The sequence below is a fragment of the Lissotriton helveticus genome, chromosome 1_1 (assembly GCF_964261635.1).
Source record: "Lissotriton helveticus chromosome 1_1, aLisHel1.1, whole genome shotgun sequence".
NCBI classification, from domain to species: domain Eukaryota; kingdom Metazoa; phylum Chordata; class Amphibia; order Caudata; family Salamandridae; genus Lissotriton; species Lissotriton helveticus.
Genome location: NC_136057.1, coordinates 391,677,507 through 391,693,073, shown reverse-complemented (window position 1 = coordinate 391,693,073; position 15,567 = coordinate 391,677,507). Strand labels below are relative to the sequence as shown.

Genomic DNA, 15,567 nt, shown 5'->3' with positions numbered 1-15,567 from the left:
AAAAGTCTGCCTTCTCTTTAGTGCTGTGAACCTCCATCAGGCAGTTCCTGATTATTGGCTTTGATCTTTAATCCACCCAATTTACACATGGGGAAATGGAGTATCAAAGTACTACGCAACCCTATTGCTGCAAGATCTGAAAGAATGGGTGGACAATCAGGTACTTATCTCATGGAATCAAGTAGGATTCTGTACCGGCCAGGGAACTTTATCCAGCTTTGCCGCTCTGACACACTGCATTGAGATGCCCTTCAACTCAAAATCAAAATTATAAGCTTGCTTCATTGACTTAAAGGAAGCAATCCTGGAAACTGGATTGGAGACACTGCTAGGGATCTAGTGCCAGAAATTAGGAGAGTCTCATGTAGAGTCAAGCCTTCATGTCCTTGATACACGGACACTCTCAAAGAAGGCAAGAAACCGTGCAATGCGCTAGAAAGACAATGGAGGGCACTTTACAGGCCCATCTCTCAAGCTCAGTATAAGGCTGCCATAAAGAAATAGAACAGAAAGGTCAGATTAGCAAAGAACGCTTTTCTGGAAGATAAAATGAACTAGATGGAAATTAATCACAAGAATTGTTTTTAATTGTGCAAAACGGTATGTCCCCGGAAGCAAGTTCCAGACATCAAGAACCAACAGCTGAATGGTGTGAGCAGCTGGGACAATACTTCCATGATAAGATTAAGAACATCCAGGACAGTCTCTACCCCAGCATGTTGCCAGAGGGAGCCATGTTAGACAGTATATATGCAAGTTATCCTCAGAATTCCACAGGATCTCTCTCCAAATTTGACCCCATTTCTCTGTAAGATTCCTTGAAAGCTTTTCGAAGCATCAAGTCTGGTTCTCTGGCAAACCCTTAATCCCTCCCCCCCAACCCCCAGTGTACTGGCACTGGGGCAGTGTACTGGCACTTGGCATAAGAGTTATTAACCCTATAGCCAATAACCTCTGGAATTAATCTGTCATCAGCACCGGTACCCCAGGCCTGTCTAATATCTTGCCTCTGCTCAAAACATTACAAGCAGACCCAGACGAATTTTCTAACTACAGACCTATATCCTTGCTTCCAGCTCTGTCAAATGTTTTGGACACACAGGTCAACTCTCAGCTCTCCGAATACTGGGATAGCAACACTTTTACTACTCCTAGTCAGTCTGGCTTTTGCTCATGTTTTAGTACTGAGACTGCGCAAGCGGAGGTGGCGGATTACACCAGGAGTACCTTAGACTCCAAGGGGGGGTAGAGGTGAGGGGGGGGGGGCTGAGAGAAACATTGCTGATCATGTTAGATCTTTCAGCGGCCTTTCATACGGTACTCCATGTCGCCTTACTGGCCAGTCTCAAAGCTATTGGAATTGGGGGCAAAGCCCTGGACTGGCTGGCATCATTCCTTGAAGGACGTGGGCAAGAGGTCTGGATTCCTCCTTTTTCGTCTGGACCACGTGTGTTGCAAGTTGGAGAACCCCAGGGCTCTGCTCTGAGCCCTATCTTATTTAAGATCTACCTTACTCCTCTTGCTCTACTTGCGGAGGCCTAGAGAGCAAAAATATTCTTATGCTGATGAAACTTAGATATTGTTTTCATGGGTTTGAGATGCAGGGTTCCCTGGTGGAAAAATTAGAACCTGCCTGTCAGCGGTTTTCCAGTGGCTAACACACCATCAGCTCAAATGCAATGCGGACAAAACAGAGCTGCTTTTTCTTGGAGCAAAGGCCTAGGAAACATGGCAATATTTCTGGCCAATCGAAGTCCCCTGTCCAGGGCGTCAAGCAAATTCTGTGAAGAATTTAAGCATCAAATTTGATGATTGCATTTCTTTTTTACCGCAGGTGAATTCAGTGGTGGGGTCCTCCTTTGGATTACTGCGCATCTTAAGAAAGTTTCTATTTCTGTCCTTCTTAGCCAGGAAACAGGTGATACAGGTGCTGGTGTCATCTAGGCCGGACTATGGCAATGCTTTGAATTTGGGCCTACCAGATTACTTAATCAATAAACAGCAGGTGGTCCAAAATGCGGCAGCACATTCTGTCCTGGGCTTGCCTCTGAAAGCACACATTTCTCTGCACTTGAGGGCATTACATTGGCTCAATATAAAAAAAGAGAACCTTATCGAAGACTCGTTTTGGTCCTTAGGATCCTTCTCCCTTTTAGGGCTGTCAGCTTGGAATAAACTTTCCTCTGCGATTCTGAGCACTACAGACATTTCTCAGTTTAGGAAGAGACTGAAAACATGTCTATTTAATCAAGCCTAAACAGTTTAGCCCCTGTATAATTGATTTTGATTTGATTGTGAGATTTATATAGCACACGAATGCCCTAAGGGGTCTAGGCGCGTGAGGTTTGGCAGAGGTGCAGAGCACCAGAACACTCCGAGGAGTATTAAAACGCTTTATAAATGCCCTTTCATTCATTTATTCATTCAATCGACAGGGTCCAGCAAAATTTACAATGAGAAAAACTTACCAGCCTCGGGATATCGCTGAAGATAGTGAGAGACATCCAACTTCTTTACACTGAAACCTGGCTGCACTTCAAATTGGAAGCTAGCACAAAGCTTTCCCAGAAAATGTACACCACCACTTGACTGAAACAAGGGTGTGTGCTAGCCCCCTTTCTTTTTAACATCCATCTCTCAAGCCTGTCATAGAACTGGACTCCATAAACACACACCCTATCAAATCTCGGGGACCGTCGCCTTACCCACATGTCCTATGCAGACGATCTTATCCTGATAAGCATGACCCATGTAGGTCTGCAACAGCTTCTAGACGCACTCTTAAGCTTAACTAAGTGGCACTAGAAATTAACTGTAAAAAAAAAACCCGCAAGGGGTGAAATTCAGTAAGAAAATAAACCCACCTGGATCTTGGCTGGTAGAAGGGGTCAGATTTTTTACAAGGCCCTATTTTAGGTCCTCTTCAAAAGGCTTTGGCGGCAAAGTTGCTACCATCTATCTCATATGGCTGTGAAATAATGATAGGGAAGAAGGTGGCAAGGCTGCTGGACCTGCTAATTGCAAAATCCTATCGTAGCGCACATAGGCCCTGATGTAGGTAATTCTATTTTACCAATTCATAACGATTCGGTATTTATGAATCGGTAAAATAGAAGTAGTGAGATGTAGGTACATTTATTTTTCAATTTACCGAATCGGTAAGAATCGGTATTTACCGAATCGGTAAAAATACCGATTCGGTATTTTACAGAATCGGTAAATTTACATGCAGGCAAGCTCTTATTGCTGCACTCAACCCAGAATTGACACAGCTTAACATCATGGTAGTAACGTTTCTGAAGCTAGAACAAAGGCCACAGTGGGGAAACACAGGCCCCACACTATATCGGCAAACAGTCTACGCATTAGGAGCTATAAAATCAAAGGCCCTCTACTAACGAGAGAGGCCACCCCACTCCCACCACGGAGACTGGCAGAGGTGGGATAGCTGTTGAGGATGGCGAGCACAGCCTGATGACACTGGAGACAAGTCCTGCAATATCAGGAACACCGTTAGTGAAACACATTGGTTTGCGGTGTTACATGAATAGCCGAAGACGGTTATGTTTACTGGCTGTGCTGAACCTTTGAATTTTCCTGTATGATTATTTTTTAAAAATGCACTTCAAGTTCACGTACCAATATTTGAATTGACATGTACATTTAATATCCAAGATTTTCCTCAGAAATATTTTTAACATGCATTTTAGGGTTTTTAAATTTAAATGAATGAGCAAGGATACTACATCTGCTCGTGACCATTTTGCACATTTATAATGCTATTGCCATTTCTTTTATGTTTACTGGAGTAATTAACTATGCACTTTAACAATACATTTGAAATGTATAATAAGTTGGTCACTTATCACACGTGTGAACGATGACCAAATTACAAAGTATGATGCACTTTCAGCAGGGGAAATTGATAGCAATGGTGCAACTTCTGCCTCTTCAAGAAGTCTTCCCTGGAATGCACTAAAATAATTTCCATCAGTAAACCATTCTGTTAAAATATGCAGTACCTATGCTCAAGTACATATTAAAGATTTATAATCATACCAATCTATGACCATGGTCCTAACCTGACACTGCATCTCTATACACCGCATTGGACATGACGTAGAGTATTGCGTTGTGGGTGCCGCCTACACTGTCTTCATCAGCATCCGTGCCTGCCTCTTTGCTTCGTTTCGCCCACTGCCTCAACACTGGAACACACATTTCACTGTTTAGTAATGCACCAGAGGATTTCCAGCAGCTTTGCTAAAAGAAATGAGTAGAGGGAAATTATATACTTTGACGCATGACAGAACCCACACAGCCATAGTGGGTCGCTTTTGAGCAACAGAGGAATGAGCTCTTTAGCAGTGGAGTGAAAAAGAGGTACTCTTCTATTACATGCTGTGGTGCACCTCTACATCCTACTGGTAGGAAACGAAGCACTGCCACAGCAATACATTTTAAAAAAAGTGGCTCATGCATCCGATATTCGTACTCCTGTCCCACATACATACTACATTCTCGTTCTCCGCTCCTTAAATACAAATATATTGTACTTTCTTGGTCTTTGATATAGTACAGGTAACACAGCATATGGTATCCCTACTGGCAATAGTCCAATAGGTCAAAGAGCCATTAGTTTTTAACTTTCACCAAACCAAGGAGATGACATGATGGGATTATAACGCAGACTACTAGTTAAACATTTTCTTTATTCACCTGGTTGGAAAGCTAATTCAAAAGAACACCATCATACCATTGAATTATGGGTTTTGGATAAATTCCTGTTTGTGATAAAGACTAGCTAAATGTGTTGTGCAAAAGGAACAGGGACTGGCGTTAGTTGTGGACACATCGACAATTACCACAAGTTAAGTTCAGAAACTTTTTCTCTAATCAATCTTTTAAAAGGTTGTGTAGATGCTTTGGGCTCTCACCTGTACCATCGTCCCTCCCAATTCCCCTTCTCTGCCCCATATCTGTAAAAAGAGGAGGGGGACTATTAGTGAGCAACTTCTCATTTAGGAGCGGGTTCCAGAAGGAGGATTTTATTTTGCCTTCCTTGGACTATAAACCATTGAACTCCAGGAAGCACACCGTGCCATCACTGAGCTTATGGTCATGATAATCGGAGGATCCTGAACCCTTGGCATAGCTCCTGTGAAGTGTCTCTCCTTAGATAGAGCAAAAATACTAACTGAGGAGAGTTCTTTGGATTGATCTGCCTTTATTGATGAGAAAGCTATATTCACAATATCCTCATTGAATGACATGTTTGTGAAAGCATAAAAGGCATGAGATCATCTGGAATAAGGTTCTTTGGCTCACTAGGGCGGACGTGGAAATGACTGCAGAAAAAAGATTGCCTTAATTGTGATACTGACACTCTTAGACCTTGCTCCCCTGGACGTAGCATAAGCTAACATGCAGAACTAGACCAAATATTGCTAGTGAAGCTGGTACAGCTTACCCACGTTGCTGGCACGTCCAAGTCAGCCCATCTATGCCCGTTCGTGTTCGGGTGGGTCCAATGACTAAGGTTTTTTTTTAAGTAAGTAAGTAAGCCCAAGTATTTTTCTGCACAACTTTTAGTGCTGCAAGGGTATTCTACTAAAAGGTTGTCTTCATTCCATCTGCAAATTTAAAGGAGAAACTACTTGCAGACACTGTTTGCTTTCCCCCCCTTAGTTCATTGACCCCAAGACACCTACTGACGTGCAAACTATTCGTAGGATGTTTCTGATCACATGCAGATTGCTACCAAAACATAAGTTAGAACGTTTTACTCTTCTAGAAGAAGAAAAAACTGTTGCAGTATTCTTGACAGAACCTTGCTTACATGCAGAATCAGGGCCAGACCTTGCTCAAGCTCTCCTGCCTGCATATTAAACAAGTTACTTACCTGTACACTTTGGTTCGCCAGTATGGATATCTTTTATAGATTCACAGGCTTGAATCTTCCCCCTCGTCATGGTGGGAGTCCCGCGATAACAGTAAAATAGCAGTATAAAGTTAAAAGGACAATCTCCCTTGAGAATCAAAAGTATTTAGCAACCAGTTAACCTCCTTAAAGAACATCCAAACTCCAGCCAATCACATCGCAGACCTCTAAGTATCCATCCCCTGCAGAGCCACCATACCTCAGATGTCGAGCACAAATGTAGTTAGTCAAATAAAAAAGGTATAGAAGGGTGCACCTTTATGGGAAGGATAGAGGGCTGCATGTGAATCTATAAAATATATCAATACTGGAGAATCACAGTGTACAGGTAAGTAACTTGTTTTTTCTCCAATATTGTATCTTTTATAGATTCACATGCTTGAATCAGACTAGTAAGCAGTACATAATAACAACTATAGGTGAGAAAAACATGTGATCCATACCACCATGCGACATAATGCCATCACCTAAATTGAACCAAGCAACGTAACTTCTGCGGTTATAAAATATACATATATCCATATAAATACATAAATAAGATTTGGCAGAGATAATAACAATAATAACCATAATAATAATACACATAATAATGCTAATAAGAATTCTTAATAAACCTCGGTAACTGAGGCCTACCTTAAGCGAACAGACAAAGGGCCACTTGGCCTACCGCAGCATCCGTCTTTCGCAAAGTATCTAGGCATTAGTGCCTTGTGAAGGTATGGACACTTGTTCATGTTGCTGCCCTGCAGATGTCTGGCAGGGACACACCAGCATACAGGGCTGAGGACGTTGCCATCTTCCTCGTGGAATGTGCAGTCACTTTAGAAGCAAGACGGCGACCTGCCCTTTCGTGACTGAAGTGTAACGATGTGAAAAGCAAGGGGCACTAGGATCTGCGCGGAAGATAGGACAGGGGCGGGCGGAAAGGGAGGAGTCGGGGAACACGTTGGGCAGTTAACGTATGAAGTGGAAAGAGGGCAGACGCAGAATAAAGAAAGTCCAACAGTTCCCGCCGAGTCCGTCAGACACTACAAGAAGGTTATAGTACAAGAAACCCAACGAGCAATCAAAGCTCTAGCCTGACCATTCATAGGGGCAGAGAAAGCGATGAGCAAATGAGTAGATTTGAGGAAGGATTTATTCCTCTGAAGGTAAGACTTTACACATCGTTTGATGTCCAAGGAATGCAGTGATCTCGTTGCTGTTGTAGACGGAGCAGGAAAGAATGAAGGCAGGACCACAGGTTCCTTCAGATGGAACGTTTTAGGTAACTTGAGTATGAACGAGGAATTAGTACGTAGCACCACTCTATCCTGCTGGAATTGAAGGTAAGGTTCTGTTGCTGTGAAGGCTTGAATTTCACCAATATGTCTAGCCGATGTGATGGCTAAGAGAAAAGCCACATAACAAGATAAAAATGTTATATTGCACTTGTAAATTGGCTCAAATGGCGGTTTCATGAGCTGAGACAACACAATGTTCAATTGTCAGAGCACTGGAGCAGGCCAAACCGGCACGTAGCCTCTGAAAGGGCCTTTCAGGAATTCCTTCACCAATCTGCAGGACCATAGGGACGACTGGTTTGAATGTCTCTTATACCTCGAAATTGCAGCCGTATGGACTTTTACTGAGGAATGAGAGGCCAGCTTTTGCTAGTGACAAGAAATATGGCAAAACTTCCTCCGGAGATTAAGAGAGCGGATGGCATGAGTGACTTGTACACCAAGAGCAGAATCTTTTCCATTTGGCTGATTAACACTTGACTGTGGAGGGAGCACAGGCCTAGTTAAGAATGGAACGGCACTCCTCAGAAATATCTATGTCCTCAAATTCAGTGTGGTGAGGAACCAGGCCAACAAGTGAAGAGCTTGAATTTGCAGACGAATCACCAGCCCTTGGTCCATAAAAAGTAGACATTCCGAAGGATGAAGACATACTGGAGAGGTCTCTGATAGGCAAAACAGCTCTGTGAACCAGTATTGCTTGTCCACGCCGGGGCAATGAGAATGATGCAGCATGTTCCATCTTTTGTAGGACTTAGGGGTATTAGTGGGAACGGAGGGAACGCGTAGGGAAACGTCCCTTCCCAGGAGAAATGGAAGGCGTTCCCTAGGGAACCTGGCTGAGGGAATCTGCTGGCGTAGAACTAACATGTTTTGGTGAGTGATGCAGCAAACAGATCCAGGGTTGGCAATACCCAACACTGAAAAATTCTTTGGAGTTGAACCAAACTCCAGCCGCAGATCTCATCCCTCCTTGTTTCTGCAGGTAAAACTTTGAGGTTATCTTGTCCGTGCGGACAAGGATTGAAGAACCTTTTATCCTTGGAAGGAAGGAGCGTAGCCCTAGAAACACTGCTTTCAGCCCAAACAGGTTGATGTGGCATAGAGATTCCAGGTCCAACCACTTCTCCTGAACCTCCTGGAGGTGAGCACCCCGTCCCTCCATGGAGGTGTCTGTTGTCATAACCATCAAAGGCTCTGGTGGAAGGAAGAAAAGGCCTTGCGAAAGATTGCTTTGGACTTTCCACCAAGATATTGCCATGATTATCCAAATAGTGACTGATATAATGTCCTCGAAAGAGCCTCGAGCTTGTACCTATTGGGCGTCGAACTGTTCCTGAAGAGGCCTCATCTGCAACAGACAGTGAGGAATCAGCGGAATGCATCCCCAATATTGATTTGTAAATCCTCACAGAAACAAACTTTTTGGAAGAAAGGGACTGGGCCATCTTTAGAAGACGAGAAATTCTTTCATCTGTGGGAAAAAAACTTTAAGAGGTCGGTGTCTAACCTTGCTCCCAGAAACACCAGGGACCTGGAAGGAAGGAGTGAAGACTTCTCTTCATTGAGATTGAGACCCAGAGAGCGAAAAAGATGAAGACAGGCGTTCGTAGACTTTCTTGCACCTTGAAATGTCAGAGCCTTGATCAACCAATCATCCAGGTAGGGAAAAACACTGGCGAAAGGCTGCTACTGGCACCAAGCATTTGGTGAATACCCTGGGTGCAGACTTTAGCCCAAAGGGCAGCACCTTGAACTGGTAGTGGCACCCTGCCACTTGGAACCTGAGAAAACGACGGTGCTTTGGATGAATAGGAATGTGAAAATATGCGTCCAGAAGATCGAGAGATGCCATGTAATCCCCTGAATCCAAGAGAAGGAGATTCTCCTGGAGCAACAACATCCGAAATGGTTGGCTTTTGATGAACTTGTTCAACAACCTGAGTCCATGACCTGCCTCCATTTTCCAGTACTTTTCTTTATGAGAAAAAAGTGAGAGTAGGATCCCAAGTTGCACTGGCTGCGTGGCACTATCTCAATTGCCTACTTGTGGATAAGGAGTATTATCTCCCTTTTTAGAAGCGCCATATGGTGGTGAGCAGTCTTTCTTGGGGGGAAATCTGGAGGTTGTTGAAGAAATTCTCGGGTGTGACTGTAATTGAAAACGTCTAACACCAATCTGTTGGACGAAATGGAGTTCCATTGCAGAAATAATTTGGAGCAATCCTGAGTCGAATAAAGTGGGACAGGGGTGATCGGTGCCTGATAAGTCTCAAATCCTCCTGCCTGAGTCATGGGATTTTCCTCCTGAAGCATGATGTCTTGGAGCTGGAGCTCTGAAGTAAGTTGGTGCAGGCAGGGGCGGAGTATTGCCGGACACCTTGCTGGTAATAAGGTTCAAGATGTTGCTGATGCTGGGTCAGAGCTATAAATTGACCTCTTCCTCTTCCACGAAAAGGAGTGAACCTTCTCTGTTGTAAATTGGTTAAGGATTTTGCTGTATACGTGTCTGGCTTGATAGCCTGGAGTGGTTAATCATCATGCCTGCCGAACAGATCCTCTCTGTCAAATGGCATGTCCAGCACCTTCGCCTGGACTTCTGGGTTGTCGCTTTCAGCCAACCTTGCCTGCGCAATACTGCAGCGTCCGCCATCTGCCTAAAGGCGGTGGAAGCAATGTCCATAGCCACCTCAATGGCTTCCGATGAAGCTCTCTCACCCTCTGAAAGGATCTCCTTTGCCTCCTTTTTCTTGTCTTCAGCAGGAATTCAAGAAAAGGAGCGATGTCTGACCACATCTGCCTATCGCACTTTCCAAGGATGGCCAATGCATTGCAGGGTCTGATGGCTGTAGCAGTTAGCGCAGAGAATCTCTTCCCAATATTGTCCAACCTACAGCCTTCTTTGTCTGGTGGGGTGGTACATGCAGAAGCATGGTTTTTTGATCTGCTCTGAGCAGCCTGCATTATTACGGAATCAGGCTTCGGATGGGCGATGAGGCATGCCGGAGAGTCTTCTGGTGCCCGGTACTTCTTATCCAGCTTTGGAATGACTGCTGGATTCTTCATTAACTGGATACCTTCCTGCCAGAAGAAGTCGATAATAGGAACTGCCCTAACAGAACACTGTGTATAAGCCTTAAAATCATAAAAGAAGCATTCCGCTTGCTTGACGGGCATAGGAAGGTCAAAGCGGTTTGATACTCTCTCAAGCAGATCGTGGAAGCCTCTGATATCTGCAGGGGGAGAGTCAGCCACTGGCAGCGTGGGAGAAGGCGGTGTATGCACTACATAATCCATCCACTCGTCATGGACTTAAGTGTCCACTTGTATCTCTCCTTCTTCTAGTTGATGGTCTCCACTGTCCGATGCCCTAGTGGAGATCTGCAGAGGAGGTAGGGACCTCTGTTTCGGTGGTGCCAGGAGAGTTTCCTGAACTGGAGTCATGGCAGTCTCCTCCTGCAGAGAAACTGTTTTTTGGACCACATTGGCTTCAGGGACTCGCTCATAATAGTCATCCAGCATCAAACGTAAGTCCGTGACCAGTGACATTGGCATGTTAATGGAGGGTTTTTGACGGGCTTCCACTTCCTGCTCATAATTGGAGTAGTGCTCCTGGAAGGTATCCAGGCGTTGCGCACCTGAGAGTCTATCCAAAAAGGAATTGTCACCTTCTAAGTAAGCCGAAGGCTTATCTGACTGTTCTTCTTCATCACGTTGCCTGACACTTTACTGCCAGTTGAGAAGGGCTGTCGGCCGGGCCAAACGTATCCTCATCCTCCGATTCCTGAAAATCCAGGAGGCGAGAAGGAGGCAGAGGAGATATTTTGAAAAAGTCCTGTAATAGAGACTTTGAGACTGGCATGTCCATTTTCCTCACCGACGGGATTGTCGACGGGGTCGTCACCAGAGACTGTGTCGACGGCATGGAAGTATCCGTCGGCAGGGCGGAGACGCTCATCGACTGCGCAGTACACAATTGGACCGTCGACAGTGAAGTTCTCGTTGACGACTAACTCCTCACCAGAGCCGTCGACAGTACATAAAGTAGTGGTCCCAGTAAAATTACATCAAAAAATGTGAAGGACAAATATAAAATATATATATATATATATATATATATATATATATATATATACATATATATATATACATATACATATATATATAAGAAGTATTTAAGCAAAAACACTTTACTTAGGCTACAGTGTTGTTAAATCACACTGAAGCAATGATCCAATTTCAAACAAGACATAAATGATCATATTTAAAAATACATCATTTGTGTGCCCGAATAGAAAGGTGAAAAGGATTGAATGGTGACTCAAGTGAGGAGTTGAAGTAGGTAGGAACAAGTAAAAGTGAATATCACAATTGAATTGATTAGCACGTTATTGAGTGTTGCACGTAATGAATTACAATAAGTCACATAGCCATATACAGCAGGATATCACAGTAAGGCAAGTATTGATAGTACTGGCATTGATGGTGTGTCGAAGTTTCGACCCCTTGATGTATGTAGGTTCTTCAAAGCTTTACTAGCGGGATCTTCCTCAGGACTGGTGTGAAAGTGATGGACAGGGCACCTGGGAGTTAAATTAAAAAGGGAATTTGTCATGTCCTTTGCTAATTGCAGTAAAGGCAGAAACATATAATGATGACTAAAATTACCGTGATTAAAAGAAGAAGCCTCACATCAACTGATGCGGTCAGGCAGGGTTGGCCCGAGGGCTCCAAAGAAATGAGGCAGAGAGTGAAAAAATACCTGCAAAAGTAAGGTGTCTGTCAGTGCCCTTGAAGTCAATAAGGGTGGCAATGGAGGAATTAAAAGCCCACATATTAGGAAGACTTACTCAAATGTCTGTAGCAGTTGTGATTAACTGTATTGGTTCTTCAAAATCTGAGGTCAAACAACCTCTTAATTGTTGTTGTTGTTGGCAAAAGCCATGATTTCATCATACGGGTCATGCTAAAAAGTAGAATCAGAGGAAAAACAAAAACATCACTACTTCAGTCTTCGTTGACGACACAGCCGTCATCATCATCTTCACCGTTGATGCTGTCGCTGATGAAAGCGTCAACTGAGTCTTCCTTTCAACGGTTGTAGGCAGAGAATGCCTCGTCGACGGGTCCGACAAAGAGCAGATTTTTTGTGAGGAAGCGGCGCAGAAGGAGTAACAGAACCAGATCTTTTTTGGGTCTGAGAAGAGCCAGGTTGCTCTTTTTTACCTCTCTTTTCCACTGAAGACTCCTTGTTCTGAGATCTTTGTTTTTTCAGATCTCTCTGACCAGAAGAAGGATCTCCTTTTCTTTGAGGAGGAATGAGGCCTCTTCCTTCTCGGAGTCAGAATCCCTCCTAGATCTTTTCTTCTGAAGCCAAATAAGAAGCCTTTCCTCACAATCTTTGAGGATTTTTGATGAGAAAGTCCGGCAGTGCTTACAGTCTTTAGGTCTGTGCTCTGAATATAGACAGTATAGGCACTCTTTAGGATGGTCCTCTGAGAAAAGCCTGGACTTTTCACAAGTCTTGCAGGGCCTAAACAGCCCTTTTTTAGACTCAGACATACTGGGGAAAATACAGAAAAAACAGACATAAGTAGTAAACTCACTTTCTAGCAGCACCTCAGTTGAAGAGAATGATGAGGAAAGGGAACTGCTAGCTGAAAGTTGAAGAGTTCAAAGTAGAAACACTGTGACTGAGTAGAGCTCAGGGAGACTCCCTAACACACAACATGCGGTAATAAATCGGAGGTATAGGGGCTCTGCAGGGGATGGATACTCAGGGGTCTGCAATGTGATTGCCAGGAGTTTGGATGTTCTTTAATGAGGTTAACTAGCTACTAAATACTTTTGATTCTCAAGGGAGAGTGTCCTTTTAGCTTTATACTGCTATTTTACTATTACCGCAGGACTCCCACCATGCCGCATTGTAAAATCTCTTCTTGCGTTTCCTTCTACTGCCCCCGTTTTGGAATTGTCACCGTTGGTGTAACAACCTGGCTAGGTTCTTTCATACGAACATCCAAGACATCTGTAATAAGTTGAACCACTCTCCTTCTATCCATATTTCTATCTCTGATAATGACCAGGCACATTATACTGAAAACAAGGGTCTTGGAATTTCCTATCCTGACCTCAGACAGGCTCACAGAGATCCTGAATCCGGTAAAGCCAGGATCCCCAAATGCACTGGCCCATCCAAGAATTTTAGCCAGAGCTAATGACTCGTTACTCCCCTCCTTGCTTTAATTGATGAATCTTACTTACTTATTTACTACCGGAGGCATCTCATTGGCATGGAAACATGCCATGGTTAAAGCTTTGCTACAAAAATCCTATTCTGGACTTCTCCACGGTAGGAAACTATTGGCCCATTTCCTTCCTTTCAGGAATCAGCAAAATACTAGAAAAACATGCTAACCAGACCCTGTCGGAATATCTGCAAAGCCACAAACTACTGCATTCTACTCAGACTTGGTTTTGACCTGTCTAAGGTACAGAGACCGCTCTAGGAATCCTAAAGACTACCTGCCATGATCATTCTGCTTGACCTTAGACCATTTGACACAGTAAACCATGACATTCTTGTACAAAGACTTACGAATGCTGTAATATCTGGAAGTGTTCTTTCCTGGCTTCAGTCATTCCTCAAAGATAGGAAGTTTCAGGTTTAGAAGAAGACTGTACATCTGATATTTTCCCTTTAAAATATGGAGTACCTCAGAGCTCCTCTCTGAGTCCTACTCTGTTCAATGTATAAATGAGGCCACTCGCAGATATCGTCCTCCTCTATGGGATCTCAATAGATACTTATGCTGATGACATTCAACTAGTCTTCTCTTTGATCCAAAACTAAGTGTCCCCTCCTGCCTCATAAGGCATTGCCAGTAACCTCCTGACTCTTTTAGCTGTTGCACTTTAGATTTTCAGCAGGTAGTCTCACAGTGGTCCAACCCAACTGGCTGTAGCTAAAGGCCTCTTTGTTTTCGATTCTGATTTAAAAGGCTCAAGGAGCTAGGTACTCAATTTTGAGCTCCAACACACTGAAGTGGAGGTGATATTCCTATGGTGACCAGTGACCCCTAAAGAAGAGATAACCAATTTCTGTTCTCTAACCTGTGGGAGTGCATCTGTGTTAATGCCAGCTGTGCCTGTGTTAATGCCAGCTGTGCCTGTGGGTCAAGAAACAATCTGCCCAGTACAAGTTGTTTTTGTTCCACCATTGCAGCTCATGTTAGACAATGGTCACTAGGTCCTCTCAGCCTCCAGGCACTAGTGACTAATATCTGGCAGTAGATTCTTATTCAGCGAATGCATACGTTACCGGGATAAGTACTATACAAGACGCCTCATTCCCAACAATTGTATTATGATTCTTACATACAGTCCGATTACATGAAATCTGATACAGGGGAACTACTCTATGAAATGCCATAACAGCTCCATTGACGGGGAAAGCTGAAGGAGAATTAGTATGGCAAAGTTTTTTGCATGGCTTATGCCCTTTAATTGATAGCCATCTAGATATGAAAACCGCAAAGACTGTTGGCACTCTAATCTGTTATACTTTAAATTGGTAATGTGTTCCACTTACCACAAACCTCGATTTGGCGATACACCCAATGTAAGCGGAAGTAGGCGCCCTCAAGATAAAGTGCTGTTATATAGTGTCTTACTGCCAAAAAGAGGATGACATCTTGTAGAGGAGCTAACCTGAAATGGCGGTCTGTTATGTAGTGGTTTAGCACTCTTAGGTCCAAGATTGGTTGTAAATTCTTGTCCTTTTTGGGGAGAATGAGAAAGTACAGAGAATACCCTCCTTGGTCATGTTGGTCTGATGGCACTATCTCTATTGTACCCTTTGGAAGAAGTGCCTGCCCTTTTTCCATCAGGAGGGTGGGGGTAATCCATGATGGTGTGAATCTCCAAGCACCAGCTATAACATCTACAGATCCAGGTTATGTTGTTTCAGAGAGGGAAGTATAGTCCAGTTTTCCCGAACGAGTGGTGGACAGTTAGTGGGGCTTGGAGGCCGAAGTGCCTTTACCTGTACACCTCAAGCCTTTGAGCATCCATGGCCACAAACACTGCTTGTGAGTACTGCTCTTGCCTGGCTTTCTGCTGACCATCTTGACACAACTGCTGTGATGGATATGGTAGCGTAATAATTTTCTCCATCATCTTGTTCGCTCGAGGTCTGAAAGGTGATGTCTATGAAAATGCAGACCTATGAAGTGCTTCTAAAGCTCCGGGCGAATTCTTTAGCAAACCTCTGAGGCAACAGAATACTGGTGATCACCTGCCTAGGAATTTGCATCCACTAGCACCGAAGGCAGACTGGATGCT

General features: G+C 43.9%; 1 protein-coding gene across 8 annotated transcripts in view; it reads right to left on the bottom strand.

Moving 5' to 3' along the window:
• Window positions 1–15,567, bottom strand: part of TULP3 (TUB like protein 3) — a 550,002-nt gene that overhangs the window by 273,803 nt on the left and 260,632 nt on the right. For 4 of the 8 annotated variants that reach the window (XR_013606868.1, XM_078673739.1, XM_078673742.1 and 1 more), the window contains one exon: window positions 4,083–4,208. The exons of 2 other annotated variants lie outside the window; for them this stretch is intronic. Coding sequence is in view for 5 of the 6 variants with exons in the window: in XM_078673739.1 (XP_078529865.1) it covers window positions 4,083–4,208 (126 nt within the window). In the remaining variant the exon portion in view is untranslated. Of the gene's footprint in view, window positions 1–4,082; window positions 4,264–15,567 lie in introns of all 8 variants that reach the window. 2 more of the 8 variants (XM_078673744.1, XM_078673745.1) reach the window with 1 other exon arrangement.